We start from the raw sequence: 17595 nt of genomic DNA, 5'->3' as shown, positions 1-17595 counted from the left end.
TACGTCACGCCACTCCGCTGCTCTTTTTTTTTTTTTTTCCAGCTCCGTCGCTCTCACCCCGTCAGTTGCTCCATCGAGGACATAACTGCCTACATCGTCAAAGGCCTAGTTTTGCGCGTATATTGCTACTGCAATTAATCTTTTGCGACGACACATATGGAGTGTGAGGATCGCGGCTCACCCACGTGCTCGATTACAGCACTTCAGGGATCAGCTTGCGTTGCAAACTGGGGTTTAACGCTGAAGGCTGCATAATTATATCGCATTGAAGGGGGGAGAATAAGTCAGCTGCAAACATATCGAAAAAATATCGAGTCGTATTCACGGCAACTGGACGGCGATTAGGCCAGCAAGCGCATCGCGCTGTCAAAACAGGCTAAAGACTGGTAAAAACGCCGCACGCGGGAATTTTGTCGAGATGTGTACAGACTAAATGCAAGGGTGTGCAGTCCGGTCTGTGGAATACCACGGTTACATGGTTTATCTAGTGATACATAAGCATTGAGCGGGGTGAACAAATCGATGACCCAAAATGAATCAGTCTAATAATGCACGATTTACCCGTCTTTGGGAGGATGGTGGCTCTGAAGAGGGTGACGTCATCGAACACAACAGGAACCTGGTTCAAGGGCTTGCCGCAGCGCCTGGCCAGAGACCTCCAGGCGAGCACCAGGTAACCTGTCCCCGGGTACAACACGCGTCCGTCCGGCCGGTGGCCGGTCAGATACTGGTCGGCACTGTTGGCCTCCAAGTCGACTTCGACGATCTCTTCGAGCGCCTGCGCATGAACGACCACGATAATACCTTGGACAAAAGCACACTTGACGTGAACGATTGTTCATTCTAAAAAGAACAGACTGGTGGACTAGTTAGTACTGCATAACCTGAAGTGCAGCGCAAACAGGCACGCGCAATACAGCTTTTCGTCTAATCTGCCGTCCTGCGTGCCCGTTAGTATTATGCCTGACGTAGTTCATGGCAAAGTCTCAAAAGGAAAAAAAAGTGTGCAAGCGCATGGAGTAATGGGCAGAAAAATTTCAGATGTTCGAGGTTCCTTTGCTTCTTACTTTTTCGAACGACTGTGATTGTCCAGAAAAAATTCGAAACTGTTGTCTTTGCGTTATGACAGGTCAATTAAAGTACTCCTACTAAAACATAAATGAACTGCTAGAGCTGTTTTCCACTTTCGTTTGGATTTCGCAAATTATGAAATAAACTTATGCATATTCCACCTTAGAACGTCTTTCCATGCAAAGCGAACCAATTTCTCCTTGCTATTTATTGTATGAAATTACAATGTATCACTATTTTTTCGTTCTTTAGCATGTTAGTTCGTATTTAAAGCGGCCCTAAACCGCCCCTCGGGGTTGGTGAAACAACATAGTCCGCGGGTAGCATACGCTGCTGTGAACATCTCAGCCAAGTTTTGCTGTCGTACGCGGTGCGTGGAGCTCGCAAGCAGAGCGCGAAGTCACCTTTCTCTCAAACGCTCTCTTTTCAACAGAAGCCATGTTGCTCACTCTTTTCTGGACGCTTTATTTCGTAATAAAGCGGATTTCCACACGCAGCTGCTATTGGTAGCTGCGGTCGGCTACGTAGCGTAGATAACTCGGCCGCCGTGGGGTATCGCCACGAGTCCACTAGCTCATTTGTTTAATTTGTTGAAGCCTTGCTGTGCGCGCTTGTTCTTTCTTACGCTTTTCTTATGATTTCAGAATGCTTTTTGTTTTAGTTTCAAAGGAATTGAGTCTTTTAGTTTCCTGGTTTACACTGCTTGCATCCACTTCCAATGCCCAAATACGGATTCAATAGCAAGATACTAGTAGAGAAAAGTGCTGGGGTGCTTTTCTGGGCGCTGAAAGATAGTGTACTGTTGTCAGATTGCTCCGAAACAGGACGTAGCTGCCCTATGGGCCATAGAGTGGGCCAGCCAGAGCTTGACAAGCTGGAATGTTCAACGATTTCGCGGAATTTGACAATGTCCAGCATGGAACCCCCTGTGATCTCTATGTCTCTTAGCGCCCTGCATTCTACGCTTCTGGAGGTGGCGGTGATGTTGTTGCGCAGAGTATGGCCACACGATGTCCAATGGCAAGAACAAAAGCGACCGCGCCACGTCGCCTGCGCCGCCGTGGGGAAGTCCTTCCATCCGGCCACCGTCCAGCTCTGCGTGTGGTCCCAGCTGACCAGATGAGCGATGTTGGGTGTCCCACGTGGCACGGGCCACGGAACGGGCGGGTAGAGAGGCGACAGGTCCATCTGGACTCCCAAGGTGTGCAGTCTTCCCAACGATCCCAGGAAGAAGGCGAGGTTGTCGACGTGGCGCTTCATCAGGCCCAGGCAGCTGGCCCGAGTACCCATCGCACGCCGCAGGATCGCCTGCGACAGCAACGGACCAAACGCGGAAGGCATAAAGGACTGGTGAAATCCACTGGTCAATTTGGAGCAACTTTTACGGAGACATCTCGATAAACTTGGCAGCCCAGTGGCTACGGCAGCCTACTGCTGAGCGCAAGGTATGGGGGTCGACTCCAAGCCATGGCGGCCCCATTCCGATGGGGGCGAAATTTAAAAAAAAAAAGCGCTTGTGCACTTTGGTTTAGGGCCGCGTGCGTAATCAGGCAAACTGAACGAATGATTTCACGCCAGTCATTTTAGTTTATATGGCCGTTTGGAAATATACAAAAACTGAACCATTCTTATATGACGATTCCCTTAAAATTTTCAATATAAATATGCACCGTAATCTTTGTAACTGAGAATGCAATAAATGAAATTAGTTTAATTAGTGAATTAATTCATCTCGTTTTACTTGCAAATGATGCCTGCCTGGGCGGATAAATAATCTGTATTGACATTATTCGAGTAACGTTTGTAGACATTTTTAAGTGCTAGAAGTAAAAAAAAATCACAGCATATTCACGGAGTGAATGATGATGAGTGGCCGAAGCTCCGGAGGGAATCATCGGATCTCCCGCTTAAGGGGACGCTAGCACAAACGCGTTAGAAACGTGCAGTACTCTCTAGTAAGGGGGAGCGGCCACAGCGTCTTACGCAGCCATTTACACATGCCGGAACGTGCACCGCGTTTGCCGACGCCATCACATGACTGCTGAGAGAGTATACCCCCGTATTCATAAACGCTCCTCGACTTGAACTTGACTTGCCACTCACTTGGGCAGCGCGTTCGAAACGCGTTGAAGGTAAGGCGGAGAGGCCACAGCGTCTTATACCAGCTTCTTACACGGGCCGTAACGCGCTAGCACAAACGCGTTAGAAACGCGCTAGAAACGCGGCCTTTCGTTAATGTTGGGTATTTATTGCCATCGTGGTACGTGTGTCTATGTGCGCTTCGTGGCGTAGTGGGCTAACGCCGCGCGCTCGGAAGCGAGGGGTCCCTGGTTCGATTCCGCGCTACGGACAAAACTTCGGAATTTTTTTTTCTCATTTTTCTCAGACTGGTTACACACTACTACTACGACGACGGGGACGGAACGGGTGCCGCTATAAGGAGCTTCGCTCCTAAAAACACACTATAGTAGTAAAGCTTCTTTATCAATCCTTCAAGGTGATAATAAATTAAATTAAATGAAATTCCTTAACTGCGTAGCAGTGTTGGTGCCAGCTGGAGAATTCATTATATTGGCTCGCCATTGTACCTCAAACTGCCTTTGCTACCTGCTAAATTTAGCGGGTCGCACCAAAGGGAGTAACGATAAGTCTTTTAACATATGTGTGTGCGCAATTATTAAAAGCAGTTTCCTACCAGAATTACGAGAGGGAAAATCAGGGGCTTGCGTCTATGTAGGCTGCAAGCACGCTGGTTCAGACTGCACGTTTAGCACGTGGATTTGCCCAATCTTCGTCCTTCTAACTTCAAGCAAATTTGTTACTTCGCAAATTGGTCGTTTTGAACAAACTTTCTGCGTTTTAAATGCAGGAATTCGCAATACGTATGCGCGTGCGCAGGATCTAATTTTCTTCTGCAGCTTACAAAAAATAGGAGTGCGTCAAAATTGAGGCCTGCAAATACAGACAAAGCGTACTGCCGCAGGAAAGTCTGAATCCATACACACGACGATAAAACAAATCCAAGTATTCGCCATCGTTCCCCTAGAAGCTGAACAATCCGAGCGTCAGGGTTTTCAATAGTAATTTTAGTAGGTTTACTGTGTTCTAAAAGAGTCTAAACGTGGAGTATAGAATCGAATCACGTGAGCCGTCGTCATGGCAACGATCTGAGTTGCCACACGGAGGAGGACCTCCGTGTGCGCGCTCCGTGCGAGTGACTCGTGCCTCGAGAAAGAGATGGCTTATGGCTGGTGAGTTTGGCTGGCGAGTGATGACGTCATTAATGTTATAAAAAAAACTGAGCTTAGAGCGTTAGTTTCCCAGACGGCAGAAGAGAGATGTAAGATCGACGTCGACGTCGCTCTCAAGAACGGAAGGGCGCAAGACAGGACACGATGACTTCACAAGTGTTCGAAGAAAAGGTCACGCCTGTCAGCTCCACTGATGATAACGCGCGTTCGTCTGGTTGATGAGGCACAGAAAAGCATGCTTCATCCCTACACTTGATTATATATATAATTGTAACCCATTAGTGAAACGTCAGAACGCTACATCCAATCTACCAAACGAGCCTTCCTTCAGCCGAACCGAGCCGATGCTAGTACTTCATATTTTTACATCATGCCCATGCTCTTTGAAGCGCCGTTAAAGAACTCGGCATCCCGGTCACAACCATGTGAAGAAAGAGGCAGTGAAGTCAGAGACAGGCCCTACCGCTAGCTTTTCCTTTTCTTATCCATGGCTGGGCTGTGACTAAAAACAAAATCAGCCCCTCTGGTCATCTTATTCTCCGCGCTCAATCATAACGGCGAGCTTTAAAAATAATACAGCTTATGAAAGACGGCGAAAGGGGGAAGTGCTCAAGCCTGCGTGTACCTCACCTGCAGCAGGCAGTGCGGTCCAATCTCGACCAAGATGGCGTCCTCTGGCACGTGGGTCAGTGCCTCCCGAAACAGCACGGGACCGAGGAAGTTTTTGGTGTGGTACTCGGCCGAACACTGCTGCGAGTCGGGTTCCTTCCAGCGGATCTCCGGCACCGACGAGCTGATCCAGCGTTCGCTGCGGGGCTTGGACTCGGGAACAACCTGGTCGGTCGGGAAATAGAACGACGGGCGTGTTTGGAGAGAGAGAGAGAAAGAGGACGGATCCATTAAAAAGACGGAGAAGGGAACCAAAGATTCACTCTTCGTTTCGTTCCACAAGAGTTCCAGCTAAGTAACAGTGGAACTTATCCCCTTCAGGCGCAGCGTCCACATATGTGGACGCCAACTTCACAGCTAAATATCTCGAAACTAACTTTGAATCTCGCGCGCAAACAGTGCTCCCTCCATCTCTACATGTTGCTGCAGCAACCCGTGGCACCATCTGCCGCACCTGACGCAAAATAACTACAAAAAGAAATCTCAAAGATGGACGCCTTCACGTTTTACGGCGGCACACTTAAGTGGCTCTCACTTTTCAAGCTTTTGCGATATTCCATTGAAGGTGGCATGAAATTCTGCGTTTGTCAGTTATAGCTAAGACATACCGCATGCCAATAAACAAGACTTTTGCAACCGGAAACAACTTATAGCGTGAGAAGGGGTGCGCAAAATAGCGCGTCCACGATCGTGGACATTGCGCCTTAGTGCCGCCTTTGTTGTGGGGCAGCTATTTTGGCGGGTAATTTTGGCGGTGCACCATTTCTGCACCATGCGTGGAGAAATGATGGTTATGCGTGAATTTTTTGTCTACAGGACTTGAAGATCATGCATCAAAACGTCAGAAGGTTGATGATGCAACAGCAGAAGAAATCCTGATGAAAATATCAAATGGAGATGTCTCAGATGGGGACTTTTCTGATGATGAAATGGAAGAAGAAAATGAAGAAAACATGGTAAGTTTGCTCTAGATTGTGAGACATTATTTTGTGTTCTCGGGAAAAAACATGGCACCAAACTGTCTAAAGTTAGTTTGTCCCTAATTTACGCTGCTTGTTTCAGCCTGCCAATGGTCAGGTGAACGCATCCATGGCCACAGCTTCACTGCCTGCAAGACCACACGCCACGGTCATTACCTCGAACGAGCCTGCGGCATCCAAGAAGGCTGAGATTGAATGGATGAAGAAAGATTTGCTCCAAGTGATGTTGACTGCCACTACAATCCTGAGATAGCGTCGCCACCTCTGCAGCCACTTGTGTATTTTAGCAAGTATTTCACCTGAACAGATATTTGAAGACCTTGCTGAATTCACCAACAGGTATGTCCTACAAAGAGACGGTACCGTATTAGCCACTACAAAAGAAGAGATCAAAATATTTTTTTTGGAATGCTCACGCTAATGGGTGTTCTTAAATACCCTCGCGTCAGAATGTATTGGCAACCTGCAACGAGGATTCCTGCAATAGCCGATTCGATGGGAGTGAAGAGATTCTTCAAAATCAGAGGCGCTCTTCACATAAGCGACGCTAATGAAGAACGGGACCCCAACAGCCAAGACAAATTTTGGAAAGTTGGGCCGTTGATAGAAGCTGTCAGAAGCCGCTGCTTACAGCTTGTTCCCTTGGAACAGAATGGCATTGATGAACAGATGGTGCCGTTCACGGGACGCATTGCAGCAAAGCAATTTGTGAAGGGAAAGCCAAACCCAGAAGGCGTGAAGGCTCTTAGTTGAGACCGATCGTCTTGTCACTGTCATTGTACATCACCCTCAGTATAGTTCCACTGTGGCCTCCGAGATTTGCACGCACCGGTTGGTTTTGAGCAAAGCCAGCCGGCACGCGCAAATTTCGGAGGCCATTGTTCCACATCAGTTTTCACTAAGTAAGTTGAATATGTTATCTCGCTTCACCTAGGTTCCACCCCCTGATTGGAACATTCTAGAATGTGAAACAAAAATTTGAGCGTAACTTATGTGGAACGAGATTAAGCGTAGTTCTCGTTTACTACGCTATACGGTGAGAGCGGGCGCATAGATAGAACAAAATTACGACAGAACCCATCTCACGATTATGTCGACGTTAATCTCATTGGCATTGGAACAATGGAGCGACGCCATTTTTTTTTGCCGATTCTTCACTGCCGTGCAGTCGACTTATTCAATTTTTCTGTTACGGACATCATCTTCCATTTCTCTGTAGCTCCTCGCTCAATGCACGTTCTGGCCCCAATCTAGTCATTCCACCTCTGTCACCACTCGGTTGCTTTTGATGCCGACTTTCTCATTTCTCTATAGTATGACATCTTCAATTTTCTGCTGCCGACTTGTTCTCTTCTTGCCTCTTGTTCTGCTTGTCTATCGGGGCGTCCTACACTGGCCAAGAATGTTTACATACCTAGCGTCACACATTTGCACATATCCGGCTACCCAAGTTGTCTATTCTCAAATTGCCTATTGGGGCACATGCCCGGTGGAAGATACCCTGTGTCCCGAGTTGGCGTGAGAGAGGTTAGACATGGACATCATGCCGTAAAGAGCTTGAAGTCCCCGAAGAATGGTAATCACATTAAAACAGAAATATAGACGTACACACAACGTAGATATAGCGATAGGGTAGGTACGCTGGGTAACCAGAAAAGCTCCGGTTTGCAACCCTGCACGGGGCAATGGGAAGAGGAACGTAAATATTAAATAACACAAACAACGACAAACGTAAGTGTCGAAACAATGCATGGGTAGTACACGTCACTTTCAGAAGTCAGGTGGGCCTGTATAATCTTGTGAACTGAACTGGAGCACACGCAAGTAGTGCCTTCCGCCCAGACTTTCTTTTCTACCACTGACCGAGAAGATCCAGTTCTGAGGCATGGAGAGATGAGTGTAGAACAAGAGCAAACAGAGGAGATGGTCAGCATTATGCCCCCTTCTTTCTGCGTGTGCACAGGGTACACTCGTTTTCTGCAATCGTTCACCTCGGTGCGTCTTCCGCCAGCACTTGTCTTCCGCCACCCTTGAAACTAAGAGGTAGCTGACGCTGTAAAAACACCTTGCGTCGTCTCACCTTCCGCAGAGCATCGTGGAGCGCCGTGCCGATGCTGTCGATGTGCGGACTGTGGAAGGCAACGTCCAGGCTGTTCACTTCACGGGCGAACACGTTCTCGGCCTTGAGTTCGGCGACCATCTTAGCCACGGCTTCGGCGGGGCCCGACACGGTCACCGAGTCCTCGGCGTTGTGGCACGCGGGGTACACGTCCGGTGGACAACGCCTCGCAGCCTCTTCCCACGTAAGCCCTGGGAAAGCGGAGGTTTCGGATTCACTAGTGCCATCATTCGGAGCGGGCAGGAAGTGAGACGCCATTGTTCCGTCTAGGCTTAAAGTTGTCATTTAAGAAAACACCACGTGAGTTAGGGATCAAACGCGACTATAGGTGGCAACTGTTGCCATTTGAGGCTTGTTGACAGTTCATTTGTGCAGGAGAACACAGTGAGAGAGAGAAAGCGAAGAGAGGAAAGGCAGGGAGGTCAACCAGACGAACGTCCGGTTTGCTACCCTACACAAGGGGTAAGGGAAAGGGGGAATAAAAAGAGAAGGCAGTGAGATGCACACAAGGGCAAGCGAATGAACTAGACACACTTTCTTGCGAATATTGAATTAACGGCAAGTGTATCCAGCTCTTTCTTTGTTTGTATTTGTACACAACGCGCTACGCTTTCTGCTCTAGAGAGTAGGTGACAGTGTAATTGACGCTCGTATTATTAGGCGTGGAAAAGCGAAAAACACAATGAAATAAGACGAACGAATAGCATGATGCATACGCTACTTCAAGATATGGATTCGTTGAAACACAAACTGTGGTTTCAACATGCTTATATTGTCACCATCACTTCCCACCGCTAGCTAATGACTGCATTGAAGAAAGTTCATCTCTTTAACTTGGAAGGCTACGCAAGCTACGCTTACATACGTATCACCTGCCACAATTGATAAATTAAGTTATTCAGCTCACCAGTTTATCGTGGGATGTTATAACAGCGCAATTCATTTTAAAAGAAGGAGTAGATGTGACATTATGCAAAGCGTAGAACATGTGACCGGTAGTCAAATGGTGTGCCACAATGAACAGCAAGTGAAGGTAGACGCAGTAGGTGGCAGCAAAGTGATGAAATTATTATATTTGTGTGGTATGGCGCGCTCGGCTGACGCAGGGCAGGGGAAGAGAGATATCACTGAGTGAATTCAACAGTTTGTTCTTCTGGGACTTTATTCGACTCATGGTGATAGCGTTCTGCAACGTGAAGGTGCCAACAACTTGAAATTAGTACTAAGGTAGTAAATGCTACATTTCAATTAAGTATTTCGCTAAACGTATGGCTTATCAACAAAGGGAAAGATCAAACACTGCAGTCGCAAGGTAGTACAAAGCTAACTATTACTTTGCCAAGCATCATCATTCATGACACGGAGCTCGGCAGCTCTTCGATACTGGCTTTTTTTTGCCAACTCATGATCTCATTAGCGCCAATTACCTTGGCAAAGGCTATATTAAAGAACTTATGGAACTGAAGCTAGAAAGTAGTCAGTAAGCCTCGACTTGAAGCACTACAGTCTCGCAAGCGCTCGCCCCCGAAATGTGCCACAATGCGAGTTGGCGCTCACATTGTGGCCCAATGTGAGTGCTGAATGGAGTGCTCCTCACAAGCCACGAAGTGTAGAGTGCTTTAGTGAGTTTTAATCGCTGAAGTGACGAGACACTTACCCACCGCCGCCATAGAACCTCTTGGCGGGTTTCCCAGTTCTGTGCAGCGTCCCCGCCAGTAAGAACAAAGGACGGTCTGTCTGGCGGTTAGGCCTCCGTCGGCGTACGCACAGCCAATCTCGCCGACCGAGTGACCCAAGATGCCGTCCGGCTGCAGCCCCATGGCTCGAAGCATGTCCACTAGCGCCACCTGTGAACGAGATATAGTATAATACGGTAGTAAAATGAACGATAGTGCGGGCTCATGTGGTACACTCATCCGTGGAAAAGCGGCAGCTGGGCATCCTAGGTCTCTGTCAGGGTGATAACGACACGAAATGCGTTCTGAATTACTTGGAGCAAACGAAAAGTGTTTCTTGCGAACAATTGTGCTGAAGCAAGTCGCCCCCGGATATACAGCACGTCAGAAATATTCACTTCCTATACCGATAATTTTCTGCGTATTAAATAAAGAATAGCCTCTTCGGGCGTCGTTTGCGTAATTGTGCATGCCGGGACAGTGCATAAAAACTAAAAGCGCTGATTAAAATACTGATATTTGAAACGTTTCGCGCACATATTGGAATAGTTTTGATTGGACCTGTGCTGCAGGGTTGAATAATATATGTAAAGTATATTAATAAAACGAGTTGTAATGTAGATGCCTGGGTGCTTGAGCTGTTTTCGTGTAACGGGTCCACTTCTTTCATTGTTTTTTACAATGTTTTATATGAGGCATATTTTTCAAGTAGCCGAATGGGTGCTTACAAAGTGTGCTAGACATGAAATACAGTTGGTGTTCTCGCATCGGGCATTCCTGTAGAGAGCTCTTGTGTGGAGTCCATACTCTGTACACTCCACAAAACTCCACTGAACAAATGACAAAATTTTTGTTAATCCGTTCTGCAGGCGTACGCTTTTCGTGATTCTGGAGGCGCGGGTAGTACAAAGTGAAACTAAATTTGCAATGCACAGAATTACCTGGCCCCCGAAGGGCCTGAACGAGACGGCGCATCGTTGCTCGAGAGGGCACTGGTTGGGTTCAGAATTTAATCTAGCTGCTTATTTTGTCCAGTAACGTATACTGTGTCCTCCAACTGTAGCACTGTATATTTCACTCTAGTAGTGGCTATACCTTCGCCATTTTCAACTGACGTAGCTCGAGAACAAGCTTTCTTACGCAGTTCTGTGCGGACATGATAGCGCGGGGTCGCGACTGCCCATTGTAGCCTCAGGACATCCAGATATTCAGGTTTTGGTTGACGACACTGCACGACTATGTGGTGTTGCGTAAATACAGCAGAGCGAGCTAGAACAAACGGCACCTTCCGTAAATCACGCACTTGCGCTACAACCGTTGCTCAATCCTACTCACTTTCAAAAGGACGGTACGTTGGGCATGTTGGCAATCCATACTGAAACCATTCACAGAGCGAAACGACAAGAACTACACAGAAAAGATACGCGGACAAGCGCTGACTATCAACAGACAACTTGACAGTCAGCGCTTGTCCGCGTATCTTTTCTGTGTAGTTCTTGTCGTTTCGTGCTGTGAGTGGTTTCACTACTCTCCTTCACGCTACTGATCGAAGCTCCTCTTCACATGTTCTTTTTATTTTTTTAAACGCGTTAGTAACGCTCTTCAGCGTCGTTTACTTAATCGTGCAATTCAGCGCAGATGAGTTAGGGTTATTTGGAACACGTTCTTTTGTTGGTGCCAGCTATCACACTTTCGTGTGACGTCGGCATGATTTATGATCATGCGTACAGTTTGGAGCTTGCACCGCCTTTGGACACCACCCACTTAGCCATACGAAATCGCAATCACGAGTTATAACAACTAAGGTGCGTTCTGCTTAGTATACTTTCCCGTTCGGTTTCATTTGTCCAAGACTGCGCGCTACAGGTGTAACGGGCATACGAGCTTGACTTATTAAGAGTCAGCGAACAAGAGAAGCCTCAGCCTTTAGCCAACTTTCTAGCAATACCGATCTGTCCTCGTCGAGACAAGTGTGCTCTTGTGGAAAAGCTTTGGCTCGATGCTGATGCTTCTCTTGTTCGCTGACCGTTGATCCCTTTGGCTCCACCTCTCATGCGAAACCATTGTCTTGTTTGAGGCGGACGCACCTGTATCGCCGTAATGGCAACGAAAGGCGAGACCATGGTCAGATTCCGGGGTTCCTCACTCGTCACCAGGTCGATCAGATCGATGCCGACTTCCTCGAGCAGCATCTCGTGCGACTTGCGGATGGAGCGGGCGAACAGGTCGAAGTGCATCATCTGCCGCGCCATGCCGTTCCACTGGCAGCCCATGCCAGTGAAGACGAACCACAGGGGCCGCTTCTCGAATGGCGCCTGCTCGACGACCTTGACTACCTCGGGTACGGCGGAGTCGTCGACGGGAACCACGGCGTAGCCTCGGTACGGGAACTGTCTCGCGTTGGGCTGTCCGACGCGGTTCAGGAGGGCGTACGCGGAGTCCGGGTACGGTCCTTCGGCCTCCATTCTCTCCAGCGAGCGCTGCGGAAGTTGGACAAATTAAAAAAATGCGCAACTATTATGACGAAGAATTTCGCTGATGGTCGATTTCAGAGCAACACTTTTTCAGCTCTACGAATCAGAATGCGCTCCTGTGTAATTTATTTCGACGTTTCGTTGTTATCTTAGATAGGGCCGGGTAAGAGGCTGGTTGAAACTTCAATAATCGCTTAATGCTTTGTTTCTTTAAATAAAAATATTTTGTTAAGTTGGCTCGTCGGTTCAGCCCTTCAGTTCTCCCTCGATCCTGTAAAATTGACTTATATTCCACCGATTAAGTGGCCTTTAAGGACTGTTAGAACAGTCGAGCTTGCAGCATTCTAACTACGGTATATACTAGCGCAAACAGATGCGATCACATGCACAAGCGTTCTACCTTGTCTGCTTTGTGTTTATGTTTGTCCAGCATTTTACTCTAGTGTACCCTAGTTAGCATCTCTTATAATTATTTTAACAGCGAAGCTGTTTAAGCCAGCCTTAATTTGTGATTCGTTTTAAGAAACAACGAATAAATAAAAGAAAATAAGTTTTCTTCTCGAGGCGGGCGTCGTAGCCACTAGGCTATACAGCCAGGCTTGTAGAGCATGCATTTATGCGAACCATATGCTTTCGTTCGAGCGTCGTCGTCTTCGTCGACAGCTGGCGCGTTCGCACGCTCGTATTCTGCGAGGTTACAGTGCCTAGAATATACTTAATATTCTAGGCACTGTAGCAAAGTGAAGAGGTTTTGCGCGCTATGAGAGTGAGAGAGAGAGAGAGAGACGCATTCACGGAGCGGGTCTACTGGAACGTGTTGTCGGCATTGCAACGCGCTGTCGCTGTTTCAAGCTGCGCTATGCAATGCGCAGTGACGGCCGTAAGTCCCAGACGCGCGAAAAGAAATTATCATGATCATGAGCAATATGATGAAAAGTTCGCGCGCTCTTCCTGAAAATGCTGGGCCACGATCGCCCAGCGTCGCTGTCTTTGAATCGTTGCGCGGCCGAGTGCAAGGTTAAGCTTTTTTGTGTGTGTGTCAGTGTGGTTTTCCACATGTCATATTAAATACATACATCCGCAGATGCGGGGGTTTTGAAGACTTCACAGCATCTTAAGGTACTGGGCATCAAGCCCTGATTACAGAACTCTTATAATTTTTATGCAGCAGTGAGATATCTCTTTTCCATACCGACTAATTAGTGCACATAATAAAATTGTTTATGCCTCAGAAGAACCAACGTATCATTTTTCATACGCTCAATTTGATACCTCCAAATTCTCATTTAAGCACGAAAAACTGAACGAAAAGCCATAGCTACACCGTTTTTTGGTATCCTGGAGCCAGTCTTCAGTTCTTGGATAGTTGAGGAAACCAATAAATGATTAATTACTATACAAACTAATCTTGCTTATAACCACTCCGCAGTCATACATGAAGGTTAAAAACAACATCGCCCTTGATGTCGAATGGCTTTCGGGCTATCTGGTGTTAAGACGACGCTCACCATCAGGGCGTCCTTGTTCCTCCCAGCCATAAGTACCAGCCTCGGCAGTTCCGGTTTCTGTCGCGGAAGGCTGTCCACGTGCGGTCTCGAGTTGGACTCTAGGATGGTGTGCACATTTGCACCGCCGATTCCAAGCGCGTCGATGCCGATGAGGCCGCCGGGAAAGGGCGTCGGTTTGTCCACAACCTCGATGGTGCCATCGTGCAAGGATGGGATGTCCGGGTTGGGCTCTTTGAAGTGCAGGTTGGCCGCGATGGTGCCGGTCTCCATGGCCAGTATCACTTTGGCCACCGAAGGGATTCCTGGGACGAGATGATGACTACACAGTGTAAAACAGCATACGGCAGTCTGTATGGTAGAAGACCTTAAAGGACGCCGGCAGTGCACTTCATCATCAGCAGCAGCAGCAGAAAGCAGCCTATTTTACGTCCACTGCAGGATGAAGGCATCTATCTCCCAGCGATCTCCAGTGCACTTACGGGCTTACACTGTTAGCCGAGGAAGAAATAGCCATGTGCATTTCCCCCGCACCTCCTGAGGACGTCTGAGGAATGCGCTATTCCCCCCACCCCCTTTCATGTAGGATAGCAAACTGGAAACGTTTAGTTGATTAATTACCCTCCCCCTTTCCTCTCTCACTCCTTACAGAAATCTGTGCGTTCCTCACAGACCACGGTCAGAGGAAGCTGATGGCCTCCTTTCAGTGTTAGAATGGAGCACCATACGGGACATGCGCAGCGGCTATGCGTGATGATGATGATGATGATGATGATGATGATGATGATGATGATGATGATGATGATGATGATGCGATGACAACGGAGATCATGACAATGGTAATGTTTATGATGTGGGCATCTCCTTTGGGTCAGTGGGATGGCACATGCCACCTAGTTTGTCATTTTACCCGTCCTTGGGTGCCATTAATTTTTCGATACCTTTATAAATCACTTTCCACGTTGTGCGCCATCACTGCGCCCTTCGGGGACGTGTAGCATTGCGCGTAAAAAAACATGGACAAAAGAAAGAACACGGTTTGCACACACGAATCGTGTGTAAACCGTTTTGCGCGTCATGTGTGTAAACGGTGTTCCTTCTTTTGGCCATGTTTTTTACGCGCAATGCCACACGCTTATAATGGAAAACCAACAAGCCCAAGAGGAAACCCTTCGGGGACACCCGCAGTTACCACGCTGTGCCACAGGAAGTGATAGGTCACGCGGGCTGGCCTCCCTCCTTTATCGGCGCCTCGTCGACGCTGCTGACCAAGAGTTCTGATCCTTGATTGGGTATTTCGCTTGCGGTGTGATTCCGTTAGGAAACCACAATATTTTTTTATGCTATAGGAGAACTTGTGTGTGACAAGTACATACACGACGGGTGCCGCTAACTGTGGAAGGCCCAGCAGCTCGCCGCTCGAACCTACAATTGCTTTGACCGTTGTGTGAAGCTACCACATGCAGAGATCACATTCGAGAAACCGCATGAGAGACCACGTGGTCGCCAAACAGTTCTTAGTTACCTGGCATCATGGATTATCTCTGTTTGCGGAGGAGCGCAAGCTGAAGAGAGTAGCCGAGTTAGACGGAGCACGCGTATCGGTACTTCGAGGCTCCATGTCAAAAGCGGAAATATTAAAAAGGGCAATAAAGTACCTGAGGAGATAAGAGAACCAAGTACGGGAACCTCAGAGCACCATGAAATGACATCTTTGCTGAAAAATAGGTTCCAAGTCCTGACATATATCTAAGTCGGTCAGGAACAACCGTCAGTGTAAAAAAAAAAAACATGTGGCAAAACTACGCCTTACCGGCGGCGCTCTCTGCATGACCCATGTTGCTCTTAACGGATCCAACTTTGAGCGGCTTCTCCCGTCCGGGCTCGCACAAGGCGGCGCTGAGGGCACGCAGCTCCTGGGGGTCGCCGGCCTTGGTTCCGGTGCCGTGAGTTTCAACGTAGACGACATTTCTCGGGTCGATATTGACCTCGGCGTACGCATCGCGCAGAAGCTGCTCGTGCAGCCAAGTGGAGGGGAAGGTGACGCCTGCGGGAACCGGAAAAAAAAATATAGACGGACCGTCGCAGGCGTTGCGTAACAGCGGGTTCAAGCATGCCTGTCCGGAAGCCAAAGGTCGTCATCCCGAAATCCACGTCGTACTTTGTAAAACTACCCGACCGAGGACTCAGTTCTCCAGCCACGCACTTGTTTAGAGAAACTTGGCCTAGTCAACAACGGGCCGCGAATATGCCACTGTGGACCAGACAAACGCGACGCGAAGTAATTAGCATGCACACACGCGTACACTCATCCCAAGCGGCTCCCACGCAAATGCCGCCTAGAGAACTCGGGGGAGCAAATAGAGAGACAAACGCGCTTCTCGAAACGCAGTTTTGCTCTGTCTCGAGGCAGTGCACGAGGTCGTAAAACGTGGAGTTCCAGGCGCAGGAGAGATGCCTGCGGTCACCGAAGGGGTCTGACCGGGGGTCGAAGCTGCAGACATGCAGAATGTTTTTGCGGGACTGTCACCGAAATGCCTCTAAGTGGCGGCATTCGTTGTTTACAACCATGTCCAATGCTTGAAGGGACATTACCGTCGCAGTTACGCGGACGCGCTAACCGTGGTTATAAGCGTAACCTAAGCTTCTGGTTTACGCTCTCTATATATTATTTTACACGCCTAAGGGTGCTGGTATGTGCCATGGATAAAACTTTCACATTTCAGCCTGCAAAAAGCATTGTACACGACAGCGAGCTCAAACTACACCAGTGATGAGAGAAGCCGTAGTTTCAAACTGTGCATTGATTCTGGCCACCTGGGGCACACTGAATTATCTGATACGATATTTTTACAGCTATAGCTATGAAAGTTTGTTTCGTTCAGTTCTTGTGTTGTGTATCATAGCTATCATTAGACTTACTTTCCACAAAAGCCGCAAAAAAAAAAAGACTGAATTTCTCCCATCAACAACTCGATATTACCGCTTAAGGTTGAGAATGCACCCCATGGAACGAGCAAAACAATCTTAATAAACGCATAAGGGGGTTAAACGTTTAAGTATGTGAACTTTAAGCGAACCTATGCTCACACAAGAAGTGAGTCTACGTTTAAAACATAAATAACTGACCTTCACATATATGAAACTTAGAACGACCGAAAGCACAGCGAGTTGTTAATGATTCAAGGTTATTATAAAAGAGGCAAGTGTATAACAAAAAAACTCGGCCCAAGTACTCCGTACAGATTGTTAACCAGCGAAGCTGAAACGTGCGGCCCCGGTGTTTAGCAGTGGGTTAATCCCGACGCTGTATCGAAGCGTTTCTCAATTATTGGTTACATGTTTGTGTTTCTAGTGGAACGCAAGCGCCAATGGCGGGCGGATGCTGCTAACCACAACGCCGAGCTAACTCGAGATATCGAACGCATGCGACAGCGACGAGCCGAGGAGGCGGCGATGCGGGCATAGCAGCGTCAACGTGGCGATGGCGGGAGCGCGTTCGCCGGGGCCAACGCCCGCTTTCGGCGGGGGTTTCTGGAGCGGTACTTGGCGCGCGTGCTTGGGTACGACGCAGAGAACGACGTCACTAACGGCGCTGCCAATGGCGCGCGCGCTTGGGTGCGACGTAACTGACGGCGCAGCCAATGGAGACCTTTATCGAAACATGTGGTGAACGGTTTTTCGTTTCACCTAGCCATATACAGCTTTCGCTGTAAAAACTTGGTGTCTTTACGTATGCCTGCGTGAAACTGTGCACATAAGTTCCCTTTACGTGGGATTAAGTTGAAACAACTTTTACTTAATGTAAAGTCACTATAGTTACAGTTACATGTGGTTCTATTTCCACCGT

General features: G+C 48.1%; 1 protein-coding gene across 1 annotated transcript in view; it reads right to left on the bottom strand.

The window, feature by feature from the left end:
* Nucleotides 1-17595, bottom strand: part of LOC119453329 (fatty acid synthase-like) — a 162312-nt gene that overhangs the window by 38241 nt on the left and 106476 nt on the right. The window contains 8 exon segments of the mRNA XM_037715369.2: nt 562-778; nt 2122-2379; nt 4953-5156; nt 8052-8281; nt 9748-9937; nt 11854-12246; nt 13749-14050; nt 15559-15792. Of these exon segments, the coding sequence (XP_037571297.2) occupies nt 562-778; nt 2122-2379; nt 4953-5156; nt 8052-8281; nt 9748-9937; nt 11854-12246; nt 13749-14050; nt 15559-15792 (2028 nt within the window).

The sequence above is a fragment of the Dermacentor silvarum genome, chromosome 5 (assembly GCF_013339745.2).
Source record: "Dermacentor silvarum isolate Dsil-2018 chromosome 5, BIME_Dsil_1.4, whole genome shotgun sequence".
Lineage (NCBI taxonomy): Eukaryota > Metazoa > Arthropoda > Arachnida > Ixodida > Ixodidae > Dermacentor > Dermacentor silvarum.
This window is presented reverse-complemented; position numbering and strand designations above follow the sequence as displayed.